General features: G+C 39.6%; 5 protein-coding genes across 6 annotated transcripts; 3 read left to right on the plus strand and 2 right to left on the minus strand.

The window, feature by feature from the left end:
• LOC131797733 (uncharacterized) lies at window positions 1-1,303 on the plus strand. The gene has a single exon (XM_059115405.2). The coding sequence runs from the start codon at window positions 111-113 to the stop codon at window positions 1,017-1,019; it is 909 nt and encodes a 302-aa protein (XP_058971388.2). The 5' UTR covers window positions 1-110; the 3' UTR covers window positions 1,020-1,303.
• A 1,294-nt stretch (window positions 1,304-2,597) lies between these two features.
• On the minus strand, window positions 2,598-4,260 carry LOC131797722 (uncharacterized). The gene has a single exon (XM_059115387.2). It carries the CDS (start codon window positions 4,159-4,161, stop codon window positions 3,223-3,225), a length of 939 nt encoding a protein of 312 aa, XP_058971370.2. The 5' UTR covers window positions 4,162-4,260; the 3' UTR covers window positions 2,598-3,222.
• A 3,671-nt stretch (window positions 4,261-7,931) lies between these two features.
• Window positions 7,932-10,325, minus strand: LOC131797712 (protein phosphatase 1 regulatory subunit 16A-like). Of its 2 annotated transcripts, XM_059115374.2 has the most exons (2): window positions 10,129-10,325; window positions 7,932-9,659 (listed from the first exon to the last, which is right to left on the minus strand). In XM_059115374.2, the coding sequence occupies exons 1-2, from the start codon at window positions 10,145-10,147 to the stop codon at window positions 9,085-9,087; spliced, it is 594 nt and encodes a 197-aa protein (XP_058971357.1). In that variant the 5' UTR covers window positions 10,148-10,325; the 3' UTR covers window positions 7,932-9,084. The 2 variants fall into 2 exon arrangements, with proteins under 2 accessions (XP_058971357.1, XP_058971356.1); XM_059115373.2 differs by lacking the exon at window positions 10,129-10,325 and having other exon boundaries at window positions 7,932-9,915.
• Window positions 10,326-12,871: 2,546 nt separating this feature from the next.
• LOC131797736 (uncharacterized) lies at window positions 12,872-15,183 on the plus strand. Its single transcript, XM_059115413.2, has one exon. It carries the CDS (start codon window positions 13,024-13,026, stop codon window positions 13,576-13,578), a length of 555 nt encoding a protein of 184 aa, XP_058971396.1. The 5' UTR covers window positions 12,872-13,023; the 3' UTR covers window positions 13,579-15,183.
• A 1,941-nt stretch (window positions 15,184-17,124) lies between these two features.
• Window positions 17,125-21,104, plus strand: LOC131797691 (fibronectin type 3 and ankyrin repeat domains 1 protein). Its single transcript, XM_059115354.2, has 2 exons — window positions 17,125-17,791; window positions 20,153-21,104. Exons 1-2 carry the CDS (start codon window positions 17,320-17,322, stop codon window positions 20,773-20,775), a joined length of 1,095 nt encoding a protein of 364 aa, XP_058971337.1. The 5' UTR covers window positions 17,125-17,319; the 3' UTR covers window positions 20,776-21,104.

Raw genomic sequence — 21,104 nt, forward strand, 5'->3', positions numbered from 1 at the left:
TTCTGTCTTGGTTCAAAAGTGTAGGCACTTCGTGGTAAGTGTCAGATGCAAGCACGGTATTAACGTAGTCAAGATCAAAGGGATTATACTATCTCCTCGAGTTGTTGAGTATGTCTAAAGAAGAAAAACTATGGCCTGAACCTGCTCCAAATTGGCCTGAAGCGAAAAACGTTTGGAAGTGGGGCTGGCCATTTCACGTTTATCTCTTTACCACCTTAAATTTTCTGGTGGTTCTTCGCAGCTTATACGTAATGATTGAACAAAGAAAATCACATGTTTTGACGAAAGACCACCGCTTCTTTATGAACCTGTTTCTTCTAGTGTTCGGCACGACTCGTGCAGTATTTTTGCTTTCAAATCCATACGGATCAGATCCTGATGCTACCAAAACAGAGCTGGTTATCTGCATCGTCACGTTTGGTATCGGAACTGCATGTATTACGTCAGCATTCAGTTTCGTGCTGTTGATCGTTCTCGAAAGCACTCGTCTTTCGCTTGCGCCGAGCAAGTTTCAAAACAGAGGCTTTCTTCTCGGGGTATGTATTGTCAATATTCTTTACGTGATCATATCCGACGTAATCGTTGCGCATTTTCCCGTGGCCAAAGCAATGATTTTAGTTTGTCAAGTATTGTTCGCCATCTGGGGATTTCTGATTGCATTGGGCTTCGCTTTGGCTGGCGCACGACTTTGGCGTAACTTAAAGGCTTCGCGCCAAACCGCTCAGTTCGACCCTGAACTGGCAGCCGAGAGCAAGAAGATCACAAGATTGGTGTTTTTGCTTTATGCAGCATCGTTCTGTGGGGTGGCGATGTTCTCCACGATTGTTTACCAAGCTTTTGGCGACACAGGAGTATACAATGAGTCTGGACTAGTAAGCAATTGGCCGTGGATTGCTGTCCAGACATTGTTGAGAACATCCGAGTCATTGATGTGCTTACTGGTATTTTTAGTTGCTCTGAGGACAAGAATTGCTAAGCGCGCACAAAACAATCAAGTCGACAGTTACTCGAAGTCTTAGGGCTAATGAAGCAACAGGGTTAGCTTTCATTACCACCACGAAAACGACTAAAAGAGACAGAAACACCAAGTCGGTCGCAAAGGTTCCGCAATTAATGATAAATTTTCTTTAAAAAAAAAGTCAACGAGGATTACAAAACTTTCACTCTCTTGAAATCTTTTTGTTAATTTTTTATCGCTCAAATAGATTTCGTAAACTTCTTCGCCGGAATAATTAATTATTTAGTTTCCTTAGCTTGAATTAAATGCGATTACTCTACTACCGACGTAATTATAAATAAAAGATAAGGAAAGCTTTTCCTATTTCAAGAACTTTTTCTCACTATTGACCACTATTTCTTGTTTTGCAAGCTTGCTTTTCTTAACGTCCAAAGATATGACTTCAATAGAGCTGATTTAAGGTTTAAATTAGTTTAGAGGTACTTAGAGGTAAATTGACAACTCCAGATTCTAACTTACTCACTGTGACGGATAAAAACGTTCCGATCAGCAAAATGTTTTTATTTAATGTGTTTGAAAAGAAAAATACGCCATCTTGGATATTAAGCTCTTACGTGACAAATCAACCATGTTAAAGTGTATGGTAAAAAAACAACCGGCCTCTTTTCCGGTGACGGAGAAATTCATTCATCACCAAGAATAACTCGCTTGCGCCGTTTGCTGTTATGAATAATGTTCAAATGGTTGGAAAAAGTTAGCGCGGTCAGATCAAGATCAATTTCCCCCCTGATGTATTTCGGTTCCCCCCTCTCTCCCTCGCAGAGGCTTTTTGGAACATATCTGCTAAATGTAATGACTCTGCAGGCGCACGAATAGAACAAGCGTTTAGGGTTTAGCGTGTGGGAGCGATCTAACTAGGCTTCCGCTCATCAACTGCTCAGATCTTCTATTTTTCACCAGGCACGTGAAACGATTCAAAAATTACTGAGGTAAAAAGCAATTTCTTCAAAATTTCTACAATTTCTTTCATGGTTTCGTTGATAAATGAAGTGTTGAAACTTCCCAACTGTCGATCGATTCTCTATACTTTCAATCTGATTCCTAGGGCTTTTCCCTAAGGCGGGAAATTTTAACTATATGAAGTTTCGAAGAAAATTCCTAAAACCCGTGACATAGATACATGCAATCTGTTTTCCCTTCACAAGCGTAAACGGAAATCGAATTCATATATGTGTTGTGAACAAGAAGGGAATGAGCCAAACTCATCTTGATTCGTTCCAGTCTCTTCTCGCCTCTTGCTCTACTCACCGCCTCATACATTGTTCATCATTACGTAAGATTAATAATAAATATGATCAATAAGCTAAAAAGCCTAATTGATTTTTGTCAATCCGCAACTTGAATGGTTCAGCGTGTTGGCTCCGGATTGAATATTGAATGCGTTATTTTAAGACAGACAGATTTATTGTCTCATACTCTCTGGCAAGACGCAATGCAAATGCCTTTCTCCAACTCCAACCGGGAACGAAATCAAATACCCGCCGACTGAAAAGAAATTACAGAGATCAGCTGTTCTCCTTTGATAATTCCATTGCGGCATTACGGTGGCAGTATTCGACTATTCTTAAAGAAACCGCTTTAACAACCCTTTTATTTATTATCTCTATTAAACATTTCATCTCACACCAAAATACACTTTATCCGCAGGTGTTAAAGTTTACAATTTTATCCATTACAATTCAGTGATATTTAATGTTCACGTTCCCTTTATCTTTCTAAGTAGGCGGAGAAATCAAAGCAAGATATGTTCAAGTATATGGTTAAATTGAACGCTTTTCAGTGCCTTTCATATGAATCGGTAAATAGAAAATAATAGCTGAAAGTGAATAGACAAAAGAGCGGCCTTCGGTTAAGAAAAGTTGCTCTTTACACATATTTCGCTAATTGATGTGGCAAATTGTGTCGAAGTAAAAAAAAAAACGACACCAATTGAAAATTAAGCTTTGTGATTAGACCAGTTCCGGCGTAATTTGTAAATCAAGCCTGGAATAAAAAAATTAGCAGCGAAAAACATGAATATACGACTATATAATTGTGGTCATAAAGAATTAAATGGGTGAATAACCTAAGGTTATTTCTTTCCAAACGCAGTGCTATTAAATCATTTCCTCCCTGTATGAATGAATGTCATGTCCCGTGTGAAGTGGTCAAAGTGTTAACTTTGAGAAAGGAGCTGTTCGAACTCACGGTCTCGGGTGCTTCAGTCAAAATGTTTGCGTCGAGCAGTTGACCCTCTCTAGCGTCGAGTCATTGCTGATCTGATTATTTTTTGTGGGCTTAGAAGTTCTCGTTTTTAAAGCGACTAGGTATATCAGCAAGCACATCAGTACCTCTAATGTTCTCATTAATGTCTTCACTGCAATCCAAGGCCAACTCCTCACTAAACCAGACTCGTTATTCACTCCTGTTGCGCCAAAGGCTGAATAAACAATGGTTGAGAACGTTAAAACTCCGCAAAACGACGATGAATAAAGCAAACTGACCAATCTTCTGACCTTCTTACTCTCGGCAGCCAGAACAGGGTCGTACTGAGAGGTTTGACGCGAAGCTTTCAAGTTGCGCCAAAGTCGTGCGGCAGCTGTAATAAACCCTATCGCAATCAGAAATCCCCAGGCAGCAAAACTGACTTGACAAACTATTATCATAGCTTTAGCTTCGTGAAAATTGGCAACGATTAAATCAGACACGATCACGTACAGAACGTTGACGATGGAAAGTCCAAGAAGAAATCCTCTGTTTTGAAACTTGCTGGGAGCGAGCGAAATGCGTGTGCTTTCTAGAACGATCAACAGCACAAAACTAAATGCTGATACAATACATGCAGTTCCGATACCAAACGTGACGATACAGATTACCAGAACTGTTTTGGCAACATCAGGATCCGATTCGTACGGATTCCAAAGCAGGTACATTGTACGACTGAAGCCGAACAATATAAGAAGTAAATTCATCAAGAAGCGATGATCCTTCCTCCTTAAATGCGTTTTTCCTCGTTTGACTAAGTCGTACGTGCCGCGAATCACCACCAAAACGTTTAGGGCTGTAAAAAGATAAATGTGGAAAGGCCAGGCCAACTTCCAAGTTTTTCTCGCTGAAGGCCAATCTGGAGCAGGTTCGGGCCAAGGTTTCTCGTTTTCGACCATACTGAGAAACTTAAACAAATTAAGGAACTCTCCACTGTCGTCAACCTTCACATGGATTTTTACCTGTCACTTTCCGTTCGTGGCGCGAAAGATAATCTATTTTAAAGACTTATTTGACAGGAATTGTTTCGATTCTGACGCAGGTGATACTGAAACAAGACTGTCATTGGCTGATTAATGTACAGCTACATGCTTCGGTCACGTTTTAACCTAAACTAGATATTTCTGAAAACTTGTTTTGCAAATGATGCCTGCCGCCTAAGGTCTGACTCTATCTCAAAAACAATAGCTTGTATATTTAAAACGTCGTTAAACAATATAGATGCATATACATATTTTAATGAATGACTAGCTCCAACGTCAAATTCATTCGCATGTTGAATTTTTGTTTATATAGAGAGCACCGACGCCAATTGATTTGCATAATATTTATGAACGTCTCTTTTTGAAAAGACGAATACTTTTTTCTTCTCCTAGAAATAAACATCTGAATAAACAAACTTACATGCAACCAACACAAATAAAGAATTTTTATTTTTTCATTCTGAAATTTCGAAGAAAATATATCACAACAAAAATTGGTAATTTTGTTTTGAGACAATGTGTAAATCAGTATATTTATTATTTATCAAACTTAAGTCACCTGACTTGCGACAATGTCAATACTCTGTCTAATAATTTTCTTTATTAACAATTTCGAGAAAAAAAATTGCCCGTAATTTCTGGCCCTAAGGTCAAAATGCAGTTCAAAGTGTTTTGCAACTTAATACTTAATAACGAATTGCTACGGAGAGTGAAACTTTATCATATAAGAACCAGCAAACATGCCTAGCTTTAATGAGGAAAGTTTGTTTACACATTATCAGTGTGTCAGCGAAATTTGAGTCATGGTTTTCTCAAAGAGGAATAATTTACGAAATAGCATGTATTCGTTTTTTAAGACACGGCACAGCGTGGAATGTTTCACTGTACGTTGGTACTTAAAATATTAGATCCGGGACATTTGGTCAGCGCTTCGAACAGCAATGTCTAAGTGCTCTAAAAGTGATGTTATCATCATCATTATTGTTATTATTATTATTATTATTATTATTATTATTGTGGTTATTATTATTGGTTTTGTATGTACCTCAGTCTTGATTTCCCAAGAAAAGTTTTGTAATTGATCCATTTCTAACAAAATTTATGGCTGAGTTTAGTGTACGAGGTTTAGATATTGGTCGATTGCGCTGGCTTAAGATGCATTCATTTCATTTTCAAATTTGATTTCCCACTCCATGAGTAAGAAAGTGTTTTTTTTTAGATTTTCATCGGTTCTGGTATCATCGCACAGTGCATACTGGTCAAAACTGGGTCTGTAAAAAGACTTCAGCAAGTCATTAGGCATTTAATACGAGATCAGGAAGAATAACACTGAGCTTAACTCAATTCTCCCTTGTGTGAGATAACTGGCTCTTGTAGCTTAGATTCGGTGTACTGATGAAACGCATCTTTTAAAAGGTTTCCCGTTGCAATCAGGCAGTCAGCGTCATCTCCAAAGATTTTCGTTCTCCTAGCTTTCTAAATAATGTCGCCATTCCGATCTGAGAGTGATCATAACTACCACTTGGCTATCCTTTGTTCAAAGAATTACATGAGAATAAACCCCAGTCTCGTACCAAGGCCCTCCACGGCCAAACGGCTCCTACAACTCAATTACTCGGTAGAATCTGGGTACGAGATTAGGTAAAAGATGGTTGATGGAGCCTCTTCCAACGCATGAACACTAATCAATTGACGTATGATTGATTGATTGATTGATTACTTCATGATCACTCATTGACTATTATGGTTATTGACCGTATAACACTTCATTTTCGAGGTGATTTTCTAACCAACTCTTCTAATTTTAGAAGCCAAGCCTGGTTTTGGACGCAGACTCCTTTACGTGTTTAGAACCTTTATTTCTGCCTGGGGCTGCCACGCGCAGCTCGCTTTTGTAAAACAACCCGGGGGGCAATTGGACAAAGAACTGACCTCACGGGCGATACCACGAGAAGTTAGAAGACAATGAAATAATAATGATTCAGTTTCCCGGTATATTGGCTTTACATTATTTTGAGAGATGAATAGAACTGCCAAACTAAATTGGAAATGCCTTACAGAAAAGGGCGGTAAAGAAGCAGCCCATTAGGAAGGCGTGCTTCGTGGAAATTGAAAAAAAAACCATGCAAAATGAGGACAGAAATATCATTCAACGCCAAAATAAAGTAACAAAAGAGCTTTTAGAATGGAAGCTCTGTGGTGTACCCTAACTAAAATTTCGCAAATCATCCCCTGTTATAAAAAAATCCAAACAGTCTTGAAGCATGGTCTGAAGCGGGTCTGATTTAACCTCATTTCAAAATTAACCATTTTAGTGTCCGTAATGACTTACTCTGAATGGCTCATTTGTTTCAGTGGTTATTAATTTGCTCGTGGGAGGTACTATTAATCTGTAGGGAAAAACTTTGCCAACATTTTTATCCGCATTCTTATCAATTATTACGATAATTTTTGGCCAATATTCTATGTAGAACGTGACAGGTCTAAATCGCTCATTTTGCATCTAGCAGGGGTTTCAAAAACTCTTTTTTCCAAAAGCAGCCGCCGCTGCTGTAATAGGCGGCCGTACCGTAAGGCGACATCCAAAGACGAGAGCCTGCAGGCTAGGCAATCAGCAGTTAGAGGTTTTACATGTGGTGGTAGACCGTTGGTCATCGGCATTTTAAAACTCCTGCTCTAGAGCCTTAACCCTTTAATTCTCAAGATCCAAGTAGCAACTCTCCCCTATCATCACTATACACAAGATAATTCATGGCTATTCTAATGTGGACTTTACTAGATATGTGGATTTTGACGGGCCCGACAAGATTTAAAAATAACCATGATTTTAAATGAAGGCCTAGAGCAGCCAGGACTGACTATTCTAAGTTTTTTTATTTTTTAACCGTTTCGCCAATTATTGGAACTCTTTACTTAATTTTGTCATGTCAGCTTCCAGTTTGGATTCTTTTAGAACTCGTTTACTGAATTATCTTTGCACATGGTTTTATTTTGTTATCTCGAAATGAGATTTATTCAGACTTTACTTTTTGTTTATTGTTTAGTTGTTTCTCAAGTTTCCTCTTTCTTATACAACGTATAGTAATTTATATTAGCCTTGGAGAACAGTTTTTATATGGGAATTCAGTTTCCCCCTATTACTTTCCTTTACCTACTGTACTTTTATATGGTTATTATTAGATATTAATTATTGTTGTAATTTTTATTAGTAGGTTATTTTATTAGTAGGATTTTGAACAGTGGTAAAAAAAAAATGAAAGAAAAAGAAGAGGGGAGAGTTAGGTGTTATATCATTATGACATTCTCTGGCTGATAACCTTGTCTCCTCTCATAACATAATCACGTCTGGGAGTTAAAGAGTTAACCCGATCCTTTATACATGCGACAGTGGATAGAAAAATTAAGGTCATTAGGCGCAATTCAGTGATCTCGTAAGACTGATTTTTAGGCATGATTGTAGACAACTTTAAACACGTCATCTCCGCAAACCTAGACTAGGATCACTTTCTGCAAAAAAAAGACTCGAGTACAACATTTTTTTTTTATCAAATAACCCATCAAAATTCCTCTAGAGGAAAGTAAAAGAACCCTCCGGAATTCTTCTCGCGCTAAAAACAGCATAAGGCCTGAGAAGCTCAGATGAAAGTAGCGTCCATCTCGCCCCCGGAAAGGGGAGGGGGTTGGGCGGCCAATATCTACTCTATTTACTCATTCATCTCTACTTTATTTCATTAACTTAATGGTTAACAAAGGAGACAATAAAATCTGACTTGCTCCTATCGTGCGGCCTTGAAGCTCAGTTGGTAGTAGCGCTTAAATGGTATCTAAGGTCATCTAAGAGACAAGATTTGGAACCCCAACTCGAACGGGCCTGTATTCCTGCGGTTTCTCTATCTTTTTTTTTTCTTTTTTCTTTCTGTCCACATGTCAAAATATGATTTATTTCAATTGAATACACTTCCAGAAAGCAACATTTTTATCCTGCATTCTTCGAGCGGAAATTTTCAACGGATCTCGAACTTTCGGTTCTCTTGTACTTTGTCATCGTTATCCTCATCACACCATGGTTAAAACCGATTTATTTCTCATCTTGTTTCTGACTCGGATAAACTGTGAAGCAGACTCAATTTCCTACCGATTATTACCTTAGTTCATGGCTCAGCGTGGCACTTGGCGTCAGCTGCACTTTTAAGAAGTTTGCTTGGTGTCTGACTTAGAAAAAATGTTTCCTTCGTGCGATGTCGTTGCTAACCCTTCCTCGAGTTTATAATCCAAACGTGTATACAGGTTCGCGAAAACACTTGACCGTGATCGATTTGAGGGCCTCTATCCAAGAGTTCCACTTATCGCTAATGATTCCCAGATGATTTAGAACTAACAAAGGTCGTGATATTTTAGTCTAATACCTCTCCATTACAACGAATTAACCACGCATGAAGCACTTTGAATAGCTCAGGATCTGTCAAAGCGTGCATCTCTCGTGAATGACAGCAGACTGCATTATTCGACACCACACGAAGATAACCATCAACAATCTACGTGTTAACTTTGAAGCACAGCACCGTTTGGTGAAATGTACTCTTTATTGCGAGCCTTGTGGAAAGTTCCCCATTAAGGCTATGAGTGGAAGGTTATTTGTTGAGTTAGAAATGGAAAAAAAAAATTGTGCAGAAAAATGCAGCTAAATCTTTTTATTGAACTCAGAAGAGGCCGACGTCAAATTAATTAATTTTTGATACTGTTCCCCGTCTAGTTGTGATAAAAAACGAAATTTTCTACATGGTGGATATAAATACCCCTCTTGTCTCCTTAGCTGTTTTAGAAATGCGACGGTAAAATTCATACCAAAGACTCCCGAACAGATTCGTCTTTCATCAAAGAACTAAATCGCTTTACGAATTGTCTGAGTAGTTTATCGCTGCCCATTTCGATGGCCATCTGAAATGGCGTTAAACCATCGAGTGTCTCAGCAAAAGGGTCACAGCTCGCTTTTAACAACAAATCAACGCATTTCCTTTTCTTTCCACAAACTGCCGCATGCAGCGGTGTCCAGCCATCATCGTCCGAAAGGTTCACGTTGGCACCTTTTTCTAGAAGGTACCGGACACACTCGAGGCTTCCTTCGTATGAGGCCCCGTGTAAAGCCGTAGCACCCTCGGCCGGATTACTCGCGTTTACATCAGCCATTCCTGACTCGATCAACATCTTCACTTCGTCTAAATCGTTCGTAGTCGCGGCGTAATACAGTCGTATGTTTGGGTGGAAGCTGACACTCCGTGGGCGGCTGTATTTTCTTTTGCATGAGTCTTTCTCCTTAGTGGAGTTTTCTCGAATGAAGTTGCGGTTTTCCAGAGATATTTCCGGCGTAGAAGCTGCTCTTGAAATAACAGCAGTTTTCGGATACAAAGACGATCCTGGTGGAGAAACAATAGCATCAGTCTCTGAAAGAAGTTGTCTTCTTTTTCCCTGCTGTGTTATCATATTATCTGCCATGCCTCTGTGTGTTTTGCAAATTCCGTCGATCTAATCGAAAAGTCTCCTTAATTCAAAATGCCCTCAATAGAGGTAAAAATTGTTCGATCGCAACTTTGGATGTCACCTTGAACAGTCGAGTAGCCTAACAATAACATAGGTATTGTGATGTTGAACGATTTGCGTGTGTGAGCGTTAAACGAACCGGAAAAAATATTCTTCTCTCCATGCGTGGAAAACCTCACAAATGCGTGAAAGTGACTCTTACAACAGCTTTCCTGTTGCTTTATACGGCAGGGATCCTAAATGGAAAAGCCAAGGGCTACGTCTAATTGTTTGTAGAACCGCTTAACTTATCTAAGATTGCTGCTTGAATAACAGTATTGTTTTGATAATCAACACCAGCCTTACCTCTGAAGGGATATTTCATCCTCCGTAGAAATATGTGCTTACTTATTTCGGCAAACTTGTAAAGAAGTTTTTAATACCTTGGTTCATTTTTAATCGCTGACCCCATAGTTAATACCTGACCTAAAACGTGATTCGACAGCTTATGTTTAATAGTTTTCCCACTAGCTTAAAAAGCGTAGTCCCATTTTCTGGCGTGACAACACGGTGCGGTTTTTTCCTCATGACCTCGTGGAAACTGTCAGAATAAAGCCTATCACAGCAAGCCGTGGTCTATGGCTTTTTGAATATAAAAGAAAAACAAAACAAAACAAAACGAGCAAAGGCTCTTTCCACGTAGTGCGAATTTGCTTTGGCACCCTTACGATCTTCGTAAGGGATCTTTAAGCTCTTGGCGTGATCTTGTCCTTCTTTAGGGTTTGACCTCACCAGAACGAAGTAATAGTCTATCACATCAACATGGATTTCCGGCGATCGTTAAATCAACGATGCGTCTTGACGCGTCTGAACAACCGGGAAAAAAGTCTGTTATACTTCGTAACTTTATATAAAGAAAAAAAAAACTAGGGAAAAATATGAAAAAACACTTGAGGAGTTTTTGAACACGATCGTGAATTAATATTCCCTCTTAACGTGGTTAATACCCCCCAGGCTGTTGAAGTCGTCATGCGATACTTTCCGCCGGCACCTTTTGCTTGTTGTGCGAGGGGACTGGAACATCAAGATCGCGCGCCCGCGTGAATAAGCTTTCCCTTTTAGCACTCTTCACCAATTCCGCCGCTTAATCAATATAGGAACCATTCAAAGATAATATTTAACTGTGGATTGGATTTTGTATTTAGTTCAAACAATTGCTCTATATAAATCGAGATCGTGCTCCAGACAGCCTTCCAGAATTGATGGTTTAAAAGTCTATTTTGAAAACTTTTCCTATTGTCTTCTTTTGTTTGTGAGAGCTCAACATTAGACACTTTCATGGACCAAACCGTCTAATTCGCTCGTCATAAAGGTTTCTGCTTTTTCTTTGTCGGCTCAATTACCTGGTTTTTTTTCTTGTTTGTAAGAATTTGAAGGGCTATATTAATCGAGCGTCACAGAGCTTTCATGACCTTTGATGTCTACCTGCAAAGCTGAATCACTGTCGTCTTAGATGGTTCTAGTTTCCCTATACTCCTATTTTGAAGGTCAATAGAGCCTTATGGTTATGCACAGACGCAGGAGGTACCATCTCATACGAAAGTGTGATTACCTTACACGTTAGTTGCAGGACGTAAATCATAAATCGTTGTAAATGTGATCGCTTTACTTGAAAATGTGACTTGAGTCACAACAGTTCTACTAGTCTAGTTGAGGACGAGTGCTTGTATAGTTCCGCTTGTCCTGGTTTCCAAGTTTCATGAAGCCAACTAGGAGTATTACTACTCCTCACTGGATGGGATGCTTATCCATCGTTACCCCACACCCCCCCCCCCTCCCCCAGCTCTTCATCATGCTTACCTGACAATCAGCTGATACCCATCTATACTTCTGGGTGCGGAGAGGAACTGTGAGGGTACAGAGTTTTGCACAAGAACACAACTCAATGACCTGGCCAAGGTCTTGAACCCAGGCCTCTCGACCCTGTGTCCAGTGCACTGACCATTAGGTCACTGGAAGGGGGTGGGGGTGGGGGTGGGGAAATCGCAGATTATGGTATTACCTTTGGTGCTCATTGTCGAAATTCCCATGTTTTAGCTGCATGTTTTCCTCTCTGTTGGGATTTGCAAGAAGAGGTATAAAATCTCTAACCACTCATAGTTAGGTTTCCTTTTGGGCATAAGATAAATTATTTTGCGTGTCGAAAGGAAAAGAACTTGTATTTAACACCATATAAAGAAAACTAGGGAATTATGCAATAAGTCACGAAATACAAGAAACAATTTTTAAAAAAAAACCCTCGTGATTGGAAAATCAAAATGAAATCGAAAGCGCAAGTTCATGGCCTATGGTCAAAATTTCAGGTTTTTTTGTTTACGACGATGGATCACATCCTACGCGGTTTTTAACGAATATAACATTCTTAAACAAATAATCGTAACTAGAATAAATAATTTTTTGAAAATAAAATTTTTTTTTTTAAAGTACATCTTAGTTTAAATTTGGAATCCTGAAAAAGTATGGCCAGAATAATATTTCTTTTTCAAAAGAAAGTGAGTGGGAAACTGTTGAATAAGCTCGTTTCATTGTGATTTTTTTTGTTTTTTTTTTGTCTTCGGACAGACAGCATCCGGATAAGATATTTTCATTTTGGTCGTTAGAAGGTTTTTGTTTATTTAAATTTCCAAAAGGGTGTAATTTGCAGATTTTTTTCGTTCGTGATAATTAACGCCTCGAAGCTCGAACAAAAGAAGAATTAACTGACTTAGTTTTAGGCCGTTATTTATTAATACTCTGGAAAAGCATGCACGTTATGATGATTTCAGACAACATGTACAGACGTAATCAGAAAAGAAACAATCTCGTGACTTTTGGTTCTTGGGCAGTCCAAAATTATCACTGGTTTCAGACATCTTCCGGCGTCTCGAAGAGCAATCTTGTTGTTTGCCTTTAAAGTTGCATAAAATTTGCTTTTTTCCCAACAACCTGCTAATCTCTCCCATGAGAGGGCGTCATTGTCTATCACACGTCAAAAAACCCCAGTTTTCATTAAAAACTTGCCGAGCCAAACGTTGACAGGGGAAGGACAAGAATCAACGCCAGGGAATAATAGTAAACAAATTTTACTTTCATATCCGCACGACAGCATGGAAAATGGGTTCTACGCTTTTTGGCCAAAAGGCATATGATTCTTGGTACGATTTTGGCGAAACATCATTCTCTGCTTAATCAATCGAAGCAATACTGAAATCAGTTGCTCAAATGGCGGCAAAGCCTCAAACGCCCACGATAAAAATCGATTTCTGGGAGCCAGACGCCGCAAGCACTAACAGCGGAGCAGTCAAAAAGATCTCGGTGGAAAAACCTTCTGTGAACAAACTGAAACTCAAGTACAAAACCGAGCGACTTAGAAGCTACAGCAATAGTCTCAGGGATGCTGTTATGACTAACAATCCCGAGGCGATTCCTAGAATTGTCAAAGAGGAAGGAGTCAAAGTTAATGAAATGAGCAAGAATGGCGTTCCATTGATTCACGAGGCAGCATTTGATGGAAAACTGGAATGTGTGAAAGCGTTGCTGGATTGTGGAGCGCAAGTAAACACGCAGGATAGCGAGGACTGGACTGCACTGCATGCAGCCGTCTTGGGCGGCCATGTGGAACTTGTGCGTTTGTTGATCCACAAAGGCGCCGATGTGTACGCTGAAACAATCGAGAGGTACATTCCCTTTCACATCGCGATAGAGAAAGGTGACGAAGACATGATCGCCATATTGGTGGAGGAGATGGCTAAACTGTCGTCGTTTAAGGGAAGCTAAGTAACTAAGAGCAATAAAGGAAATCACTCTATTTGCGAGATTGTATCAAGCAATGAAAAAGCTCTCTTTTTAGATTCATGTAATATCTAGTGACTTAATTTTTGTTGAGCTGTGTTGTAGAGTTTAAATACGCGTTAGAATTTAACTTCGACTAATCTTATCTACCTCGCTTCCGCTATTCTCACTTTCCAAGCATTTCTAAGCTTTAAATGGAGGTGTAAGGCACACGATACTACTGAAGGCTGAATGGGGTATCATGTTGCGCCTCAAGTATGTACAGCGTTATGTTTCAGTTGTAAACGCGAGCCATGAAAATCAGTAATTTTCAGAATTGGTTACGCACCTCATTCAGGCCTACATGATAAAAAAAGCGCTGACGAAGGGCTAACGCTCGAAACGTCTGCTTCGAAACTCTTTACGGTGGCCAATTTACGTTATCTAGTCAGTTGGTAATACTAATGCCCCATTCACACCAAAGCTTAAACATGTTTAAAAGTTGTTTTGTTAAACACAGTTTAATTTTTTTTTTCTTCATAGAAACTATTTAACCGAATATTTTTGACTTGAATGTAGCACATTGGAAATGCAAGTTAGCAAGTACTTGAATCCAATGGAAAATCAAGTTTTTCAGTTCTCTGTTTATAATTTTCATTCAATGAAAACCAGTTTAACAAAACATGTTTTGCTGGTGTGAATGGGGTATAAATTACCCTGTTATACTCTCCCACCAAGGCAGCGCCACAGTTTCTTTAGAAATTTACCCCATTTATTTGAGTGTCATTTAAAGGTCTTTTCAACGGAAATAACAGAATCTTCAAAGCCTGATTTCCACTGATTTCGTTATCTGGAGCGGCCCAACAGTCTCGAAAAAATTCAAAGAGGTCGACGTCGAGTCTGTGGATGAGTAGGACTGCTATGAGATAACCAAGCAAGACGCGGTTGCAGAAGTGAAATACATGGCTCATTGTGTAGTTATGTTGTTCCAATTTTTAAAAAGCTTAATCCTTCCCTTACCCGGACAACTGAAGCAACCACTATCGTCTGTATAAAATTAATTTTTACCAGAAGCCCATTACTATAAATGGGTTCCTGCTTTTACTTAAGCCTGTTTTCCATATGATCGCCCATAGAGTCCTAATCTCATCTGCGAGCAGGCTCCCGACGGCGCTGCTGATCGAGCATATCGCGGACTTGCCTCAAATTCTACGATAGTCGAAACATAGTCGAAACACAGCCGAACACAGCCGACAAATGTCGGTGTATTTGCAAACGTTATAGAGGCTAGGTGGCGTGCTTTTAGGGCGGTGTCAAAACCGCGTTGTCTAGTAAACAATCACACAAGCGAGCAAGTCACGGTGTTTGAAAACCGTATAACTTTTTTGATAAAGCCAACAACAAAACGGTAAATCAGCAGGTAACTCCTAATCAAATAAGCATTGTTTACGAAAAGTCTCGAGATTCCATTTTCTTACCTTTTTTTTCCTTTTTCAGTTAACATGAGCGTATCAAGGGGTTTTTCGCATACTTGGCGTGACAGCGGTTGTTTCAATTGTTTCCCCTTAAAAATTTTGCGTGGAAAACTGTTGCATTGTTGACCAAAATTGATTCCACTGCGCAGGGCCTACGTTTGACCACTGTGTTCGAGAGCTGATTTGGTGCTGGAGAAGCCCGCGGGATGCTCGTGAGTCTCGTGAAGCAGCACAAATGAGAGCCACCCCGTTTGTTAGTCTAAATCTTCTCGAATATTTGTAAGTATGTATGAAAAATTGAGTAAACGGGAACGACACGAGCGATCAATTGTAAGCCTGCCCTAAGTCAAGAAGCTTAAACTGAAAAACTACTGATGCCGTCATTGGCTTTATTCGAAATATTCTTGTTGAAGTCCCCATTGCTGATTGAAAGAGAATATATTTTCTTTCAACGAAAATTCTCAGTCTTCTTGATCCGTAGTAGTTAACAGATTGCCTCTTTTTCTTTTATTTTGAACCTGAGAAACCGGAATTTTTGTCCAGGAAATCGAAAAATTTGATCACTTCTTGTCATTTCCATTTAGCTTCAATGTTTCGCTATCTTGTGCCCAGAAGGTTCGATTGAAATCCACAGTGATGTCGATCGAAGCCGAGTGGGACAAACGCATCAACATGATCGAATCGGGCGCACCGCCATTTTGTTTGCGCCCGCATACTTAGAAAGACCCAGCCGAAAAGTCAAATACGTCAGTTGTCCTACTTTTGGCGCATGGTGTTGTGGTGTTAGGAAAGTGGAAAACGGCGAGAGGCCGGGATAGTAAAAAGGTGCTCTCTAATTAAAATTAGCACCATCTGATGATTTCCCTAACTAAATTTACGGGGAAGTCTGAGTGTCCAAAATTACCGTTCCTGTGAAATGTCGTTTCATGAGGACACCGGGTAGGCACATGATGGTAGGTGAACTCTCTTAGTGCTGGGATTCTGAATGCGATAAACCTACCGCTTACTTTATTTTTTCATTTGATCGTTCAGTCTGGGTGAGGGTAGTCCTGAAAAGGACTGTTGTTAGTCGTGGTGACTTCCTTATCGGAAGTCATCATCAGATTCAAGTGACTTTGATGGTGACTCTAGTGACTGTCTCGACTCCAAAGACGACTTCCGGTTAGGTTCTCCACTACCGACAACAGTCCATCTCAGAACTACCTCACCCGGACGATTAGACTATTCGATCGAATTATTTCCCCAGATTCAAACCATTGTATATTCTTTCAAAAAATCCCTTTTTCAAAACAATCTATAAGAAACTAGCAAAGTAAACAACGCATTATCTTCTCGAGACAATCAACACTTTAATCCTAAGGACCGCTGAGCGCCTCGCGCACAGCAAGGATGATTTTGAAGGAAAAAAAATCCACTGTGAAGACAGACCGATTGAATGAAAATGAAGGTATGAGTCTAGGACACTGCAATTACAAACTTTTCGCTCATTACTTTAAGGCAGGTGTTTATCAGGACAGAGCAGAATCAACTTAAGCTAACAATTTATTAATTCATGCAAGCGAAGAAACTTCGAGGCCTCTGGGAACATCGAACCCTACGTTTATGACGCAAATAGTTTCTATTCATTACTCCCCTCATGGTATTCAACGCCTGGCTGGATATAGTCACAGCTGTGTAGCGACAAGATCTCCTTCATCAACAAAACAAACTGAGCCAAAACAAACTCTCATCAGCGAAATTATGCCCAAAATAGGTTAATAATTAACATGCTCTGTTGAACCTTACCTTGGGCGCTAGCAGAACACTGGGACGCATTGAGATCCTTACAAAAGGCATCTATTTAGAAAGTTTTGTTAGATTGGCTTACGAATCATAAAATATTTGTTGAGGAAATTTCTAATTGAGCTCTCAACAGAAATTTACAATAGTTTGTGCTTAAATATCGAAGCCCAATATTTGATACCCCCCATCGAGATGACGATGTTTTACGTCAACAAATGATTTATATTTAACAGGTATTATTACCCGGATTTAATTTATGGATACTAAGGTGAGAGCGGAAGCGAGTTTGCATGTTTCGGTGTCGCGCGTGACATAAACCGCTGGTGTAGCAGCTTATATTTCAGTGGATTAAAACTGATTATCCATTCAGAAGCCATCAACTGTACGTGTCAAAGTTGTCAAGTTATCGTTCTTTTGATCCAATAGTTTCCTTATTAATCGCGAGGGCAATCAGAGTTTTTGGAAGAGGCGAGAGCATAAATCAGCGAAGATGTCGCTGCCGGAGCTAACGGTCGGCCAGGTGAACTACAACAGCATTGAACTCAAATGGGGAGATTCGGAAAATGATACCGACAACAAGAAGCGAAAATTGTTTCATGTACAGTTGAACAAGGCTCGTGCACGAAGCGCTTGTCCTGGCGGACCGACGCTCGATCCTCTGACCAACTACCAGGGTTACAGTCAACAGTTTGTTTTCAAAGGCTTGGAGTCTATGACTCAGTACCAATGCCGTTTGCGGATCATGGAGAGCGACAGTGATCGGCATGGAGGCGGATGGAGCGAACCGATAACTGTCTGTACACCGAACGAACCTCCATCCGGAGCCGAGCTGCACAAGGCGGTTTCCAGGCAGGACTTGGAAACCGTTCGTAAAATTCTTAAAGAAAATAGCGCGGTAGTTGAGGTGATGGACAAGTTTGGATTGACTCCACTTATGGTAGCTGCTCAAAAGGGATATACAGGTGAGTCAGATTCAACCATCATCCGACATAAAAACTGGAATTTAGGTTACTCAGTGGGAATTTTTATTAATCTCGTTTTATGCAAATTTTTTTTGTATCTTACGTACATCGAACTACATATGTAAAGTTGGAGTAAATCCATCTCGCGCTTGAATTTTGTTTGCGTTTTAACGCCGGCTCTCGCGTCGAATCCATTTACACGGGATTACATGTTAAATTTGTTACGAAGTTTCCGCTTTGTGTTTTACGTCGATGCTTTCAAAGGTATTTGCAACCCGACAATGAAAGCTGTACTCTGTAGTACGCCGTGCTTAAACAAAACAATAAAGGTCGTAGATTGCTCTATTGATAAATTGGATCCTTAAATCTCCGAAGAGTCTAGTTAATTAGTTATTTCCATTTTTTTCTTGTGCAACACGAAAACGTTTCCTGGAGTGAAAATCCTTTGATAAGGAAATGAAACCTAAGATACAACAGGATGCTGGGCTTATATTCAAAAGTTTTTCTTGAAATGAAGTTTTGTTTAAAATAATTGATTAGTTTGCCAAGACTATTTTCTTGAAATCCAAACACTTCAAAGCGAATATCTGATTTTCTTAGAAGGGTTTGTATCTGTCAGCTATATCTGTTGTTTCCGGCGTTCAAACATACAAAAAATTCGGTAATTTTATATAAATAAGTTTCCATTCCAAAGATTATTTTTTGGGGGCGACAAAGCTAAATTAAACGCAAAGGAAACTCGTCTACACAACAAAGCTTCCAGCTGTCTTCCTCATTTCATGCAATATAATTTATTTTATTTTATCGCGCGTATTCTTGATATGAGATGGTACGTGTTGATTGTCGATTCAACAGCTACTGCAGAAAATGATTTGTCGTTACTGAAGCCAAGGGACAATTTTAATTCACATTTTTGCTGTCAAAGGACTTTGAAATAATTGAAAAGTAAAAGAAGCATTGCCACAGGGCCCATTACTGACATTAATGCATCAGCTAAGTTGAAATGATTAATATTTGAAATAGTACAGCGGGTTTTCTATTCAGCATCCTCGATAATTATGAATGATAATTCTATATAATTTTCATTTGTAAAGCGAAGACTACGAGCGAGCGAAGCATATCTCGTTATAACAAAAAGGTGACCGATTTGTTGATCTTAAGAGTTAGTTACCATGGCTTAAGTTTAATACTATCTGATATGCTATTGTGAAATTTTGCTCTGCAAATCAAATCGTGTCAATTTTATTTACTCTAAACTGTACCTATTCATAATTACAGCAACGCACAAGAAACAAAAAAAGATCTTTTTATGATATTATGAGCCTTTCGTTTCTTGTTAGCTTTTGCTTTTAAATTAGCTTTACGTAGTCATGTAAAACACAATTATCCCTGTTACTCTGTATTTGACGGGTTGCTTTCCGCGTTCGGCCCGTTTTGAATTACAAAAAAAAGCGAACTCGAAAATGATGCGATTAAGCCATACAGCGCATACAAGCTGATTAGCATGCCGATGCATAATTAAATCGACTAAACACCGTTAACACTTGTGATCAGAGACTATTTGGGTAAGGAATTCTAACTGTTATACTAGCGATTTCTGGCATGAAGCGATCGGTAAAGCCAAATAAACTTTTCGGGAGGCAATAGATTTTAAATTCCTTTGTCGAAAAGCTAAAAACAAACAAACAAATTTGCACTTGCTCCACATAAAATCCTTTGATTCGTTTTTAAAACGGTGTTTGATGATAAATGCAGATATAAGGATGTGTTCTGAAGCAGATAACTGGCCTACATAACCTTGCAGTTATACATTTCCTGGTAGCCAAGAATGCACTCCGAGATATCTCTGAATGAAGGAAATTGAGAGCAATGATAGGGAAACGTGATTGCCCCTTCTCTCGACTAGTATCCCTATTTAGCCTGAGCGCTGGGACTCTCACTTGGGTTTAAAAGCCTTAAAGACATGGTGAAAAATACAGAAAACAGCTAAGGAGCGGATTGAGGCAAGCCTAGACTCAGACAGGGGCGTGGGGGGAGGGGTTTGGTCGAGACATAGGGAATCCGCATTTGTTTTGTCAGTTTGGATCAACGACGGCTCTCCTTTCGTCGAAATCATGATTTATTCTTATCTTCACCCCAAACGGGAGCCACTCTATAAGTAATTTCTTGTTAATCAAACTTTAACTATATCCTTCGCAACTTTCCTGGCGGTGTCACGTAACACTTTCTCAAAGCTTTGCGTGACATCTCAGAGAGTAGCTTCGGGGGAGACTAACTAACGTTATCTATAATGTGGATGCGGCCTAACACGTTTCAGTTTTACAAAGAACTTATCCGTAAATCAAATTTTATCCTTCTCAGATGTGATGGAAATACTCCTCGAATTTAATGCCGATCCTGAATACCCAAACACCAGCGGCAAGACCTGTCTGATGATCGCCTGTTACGCCGGCCAAGAGGAAGCTGCTAGATTGCTACGTCAGCACGGTGCCTTGTGGGAAACACGTGACAAGAATGGATTAACCGCTGTACACTGGGCGGCAGACGGAGGCCATGATGATCTTCTTTTATGGCTTGTGCGTGATGGAGGCCCGGTTGACATACAAGACAATGTCAATGGCTGGACACCCTTGATGCGAGTTGCGTGCCTCACCGGAAATGATGAAGTCGCAGAAGTTCTCATTGCAAAGGGTGCCGACATCAACAAGATTGACAAATCTGGAAAGACAGTTTTGATGGCGGCCTCTATGAACGGGCATTTTAACCTGGTGCGTTTGCTTGTCGATAAGGGCGCAGATGTGTTTGAAAAGAACAGAGAAGGGAAAACAGCTTTGGAATTCGCCAGATCGATGGACAGGCACAGGATTATTAAATATCTTGAATTCCAGGTGGCAAAGGAAGAAAAACAACGAAAAGCGAAACTCCTGGAAGAGAGACTCAAAGAGAGTCAACAGAAATTGGGCCAAATGCAAATAAACTCTTGAACATAAAGTTTTGGAAACCTCCAATCAGGGCTACTCTTAGGATTATGAGAAGAGTCCCTTGAATAGAAAGGTTTCCTTAGTAAAAGGAAGCGGAAACAGTGAAACCTCCATTTAGGGGACATTCTTAGGACTAATAAAAGTGTCCCTTGAATTGAGGAATCCACTCAATGAAGATAGCAGGTTATAACAAGGTTTTTGCTTCCCTTGAATGGAACTCTCCTACGTTTAGGTGTTCCAAAGAAAGCTTTTACTTTCGTCTTAAATTATAAAAATTTTTGGAGCTACTGGAAGATAAATGAATGTCTCAGAACATCTTTTTATGTTACAAA

Source organism: Pocillopora verrucosa, chromosome 3 (genome assembly GCF_036669915.1).
Source record: "Pocillopora verrucosa isolate sample1 chromosome 3, ASM3666991v2, whole genome shotgun sequence".
In the NCBI taxonomy this organism is placed as follows: domain Eukaryota; kingdom Metazoa; phylum Cnidaria; class Anthozoa; order Scleractinia; family Pocilloporidae; genus Pocillopora; species Pocillopora verrucosa.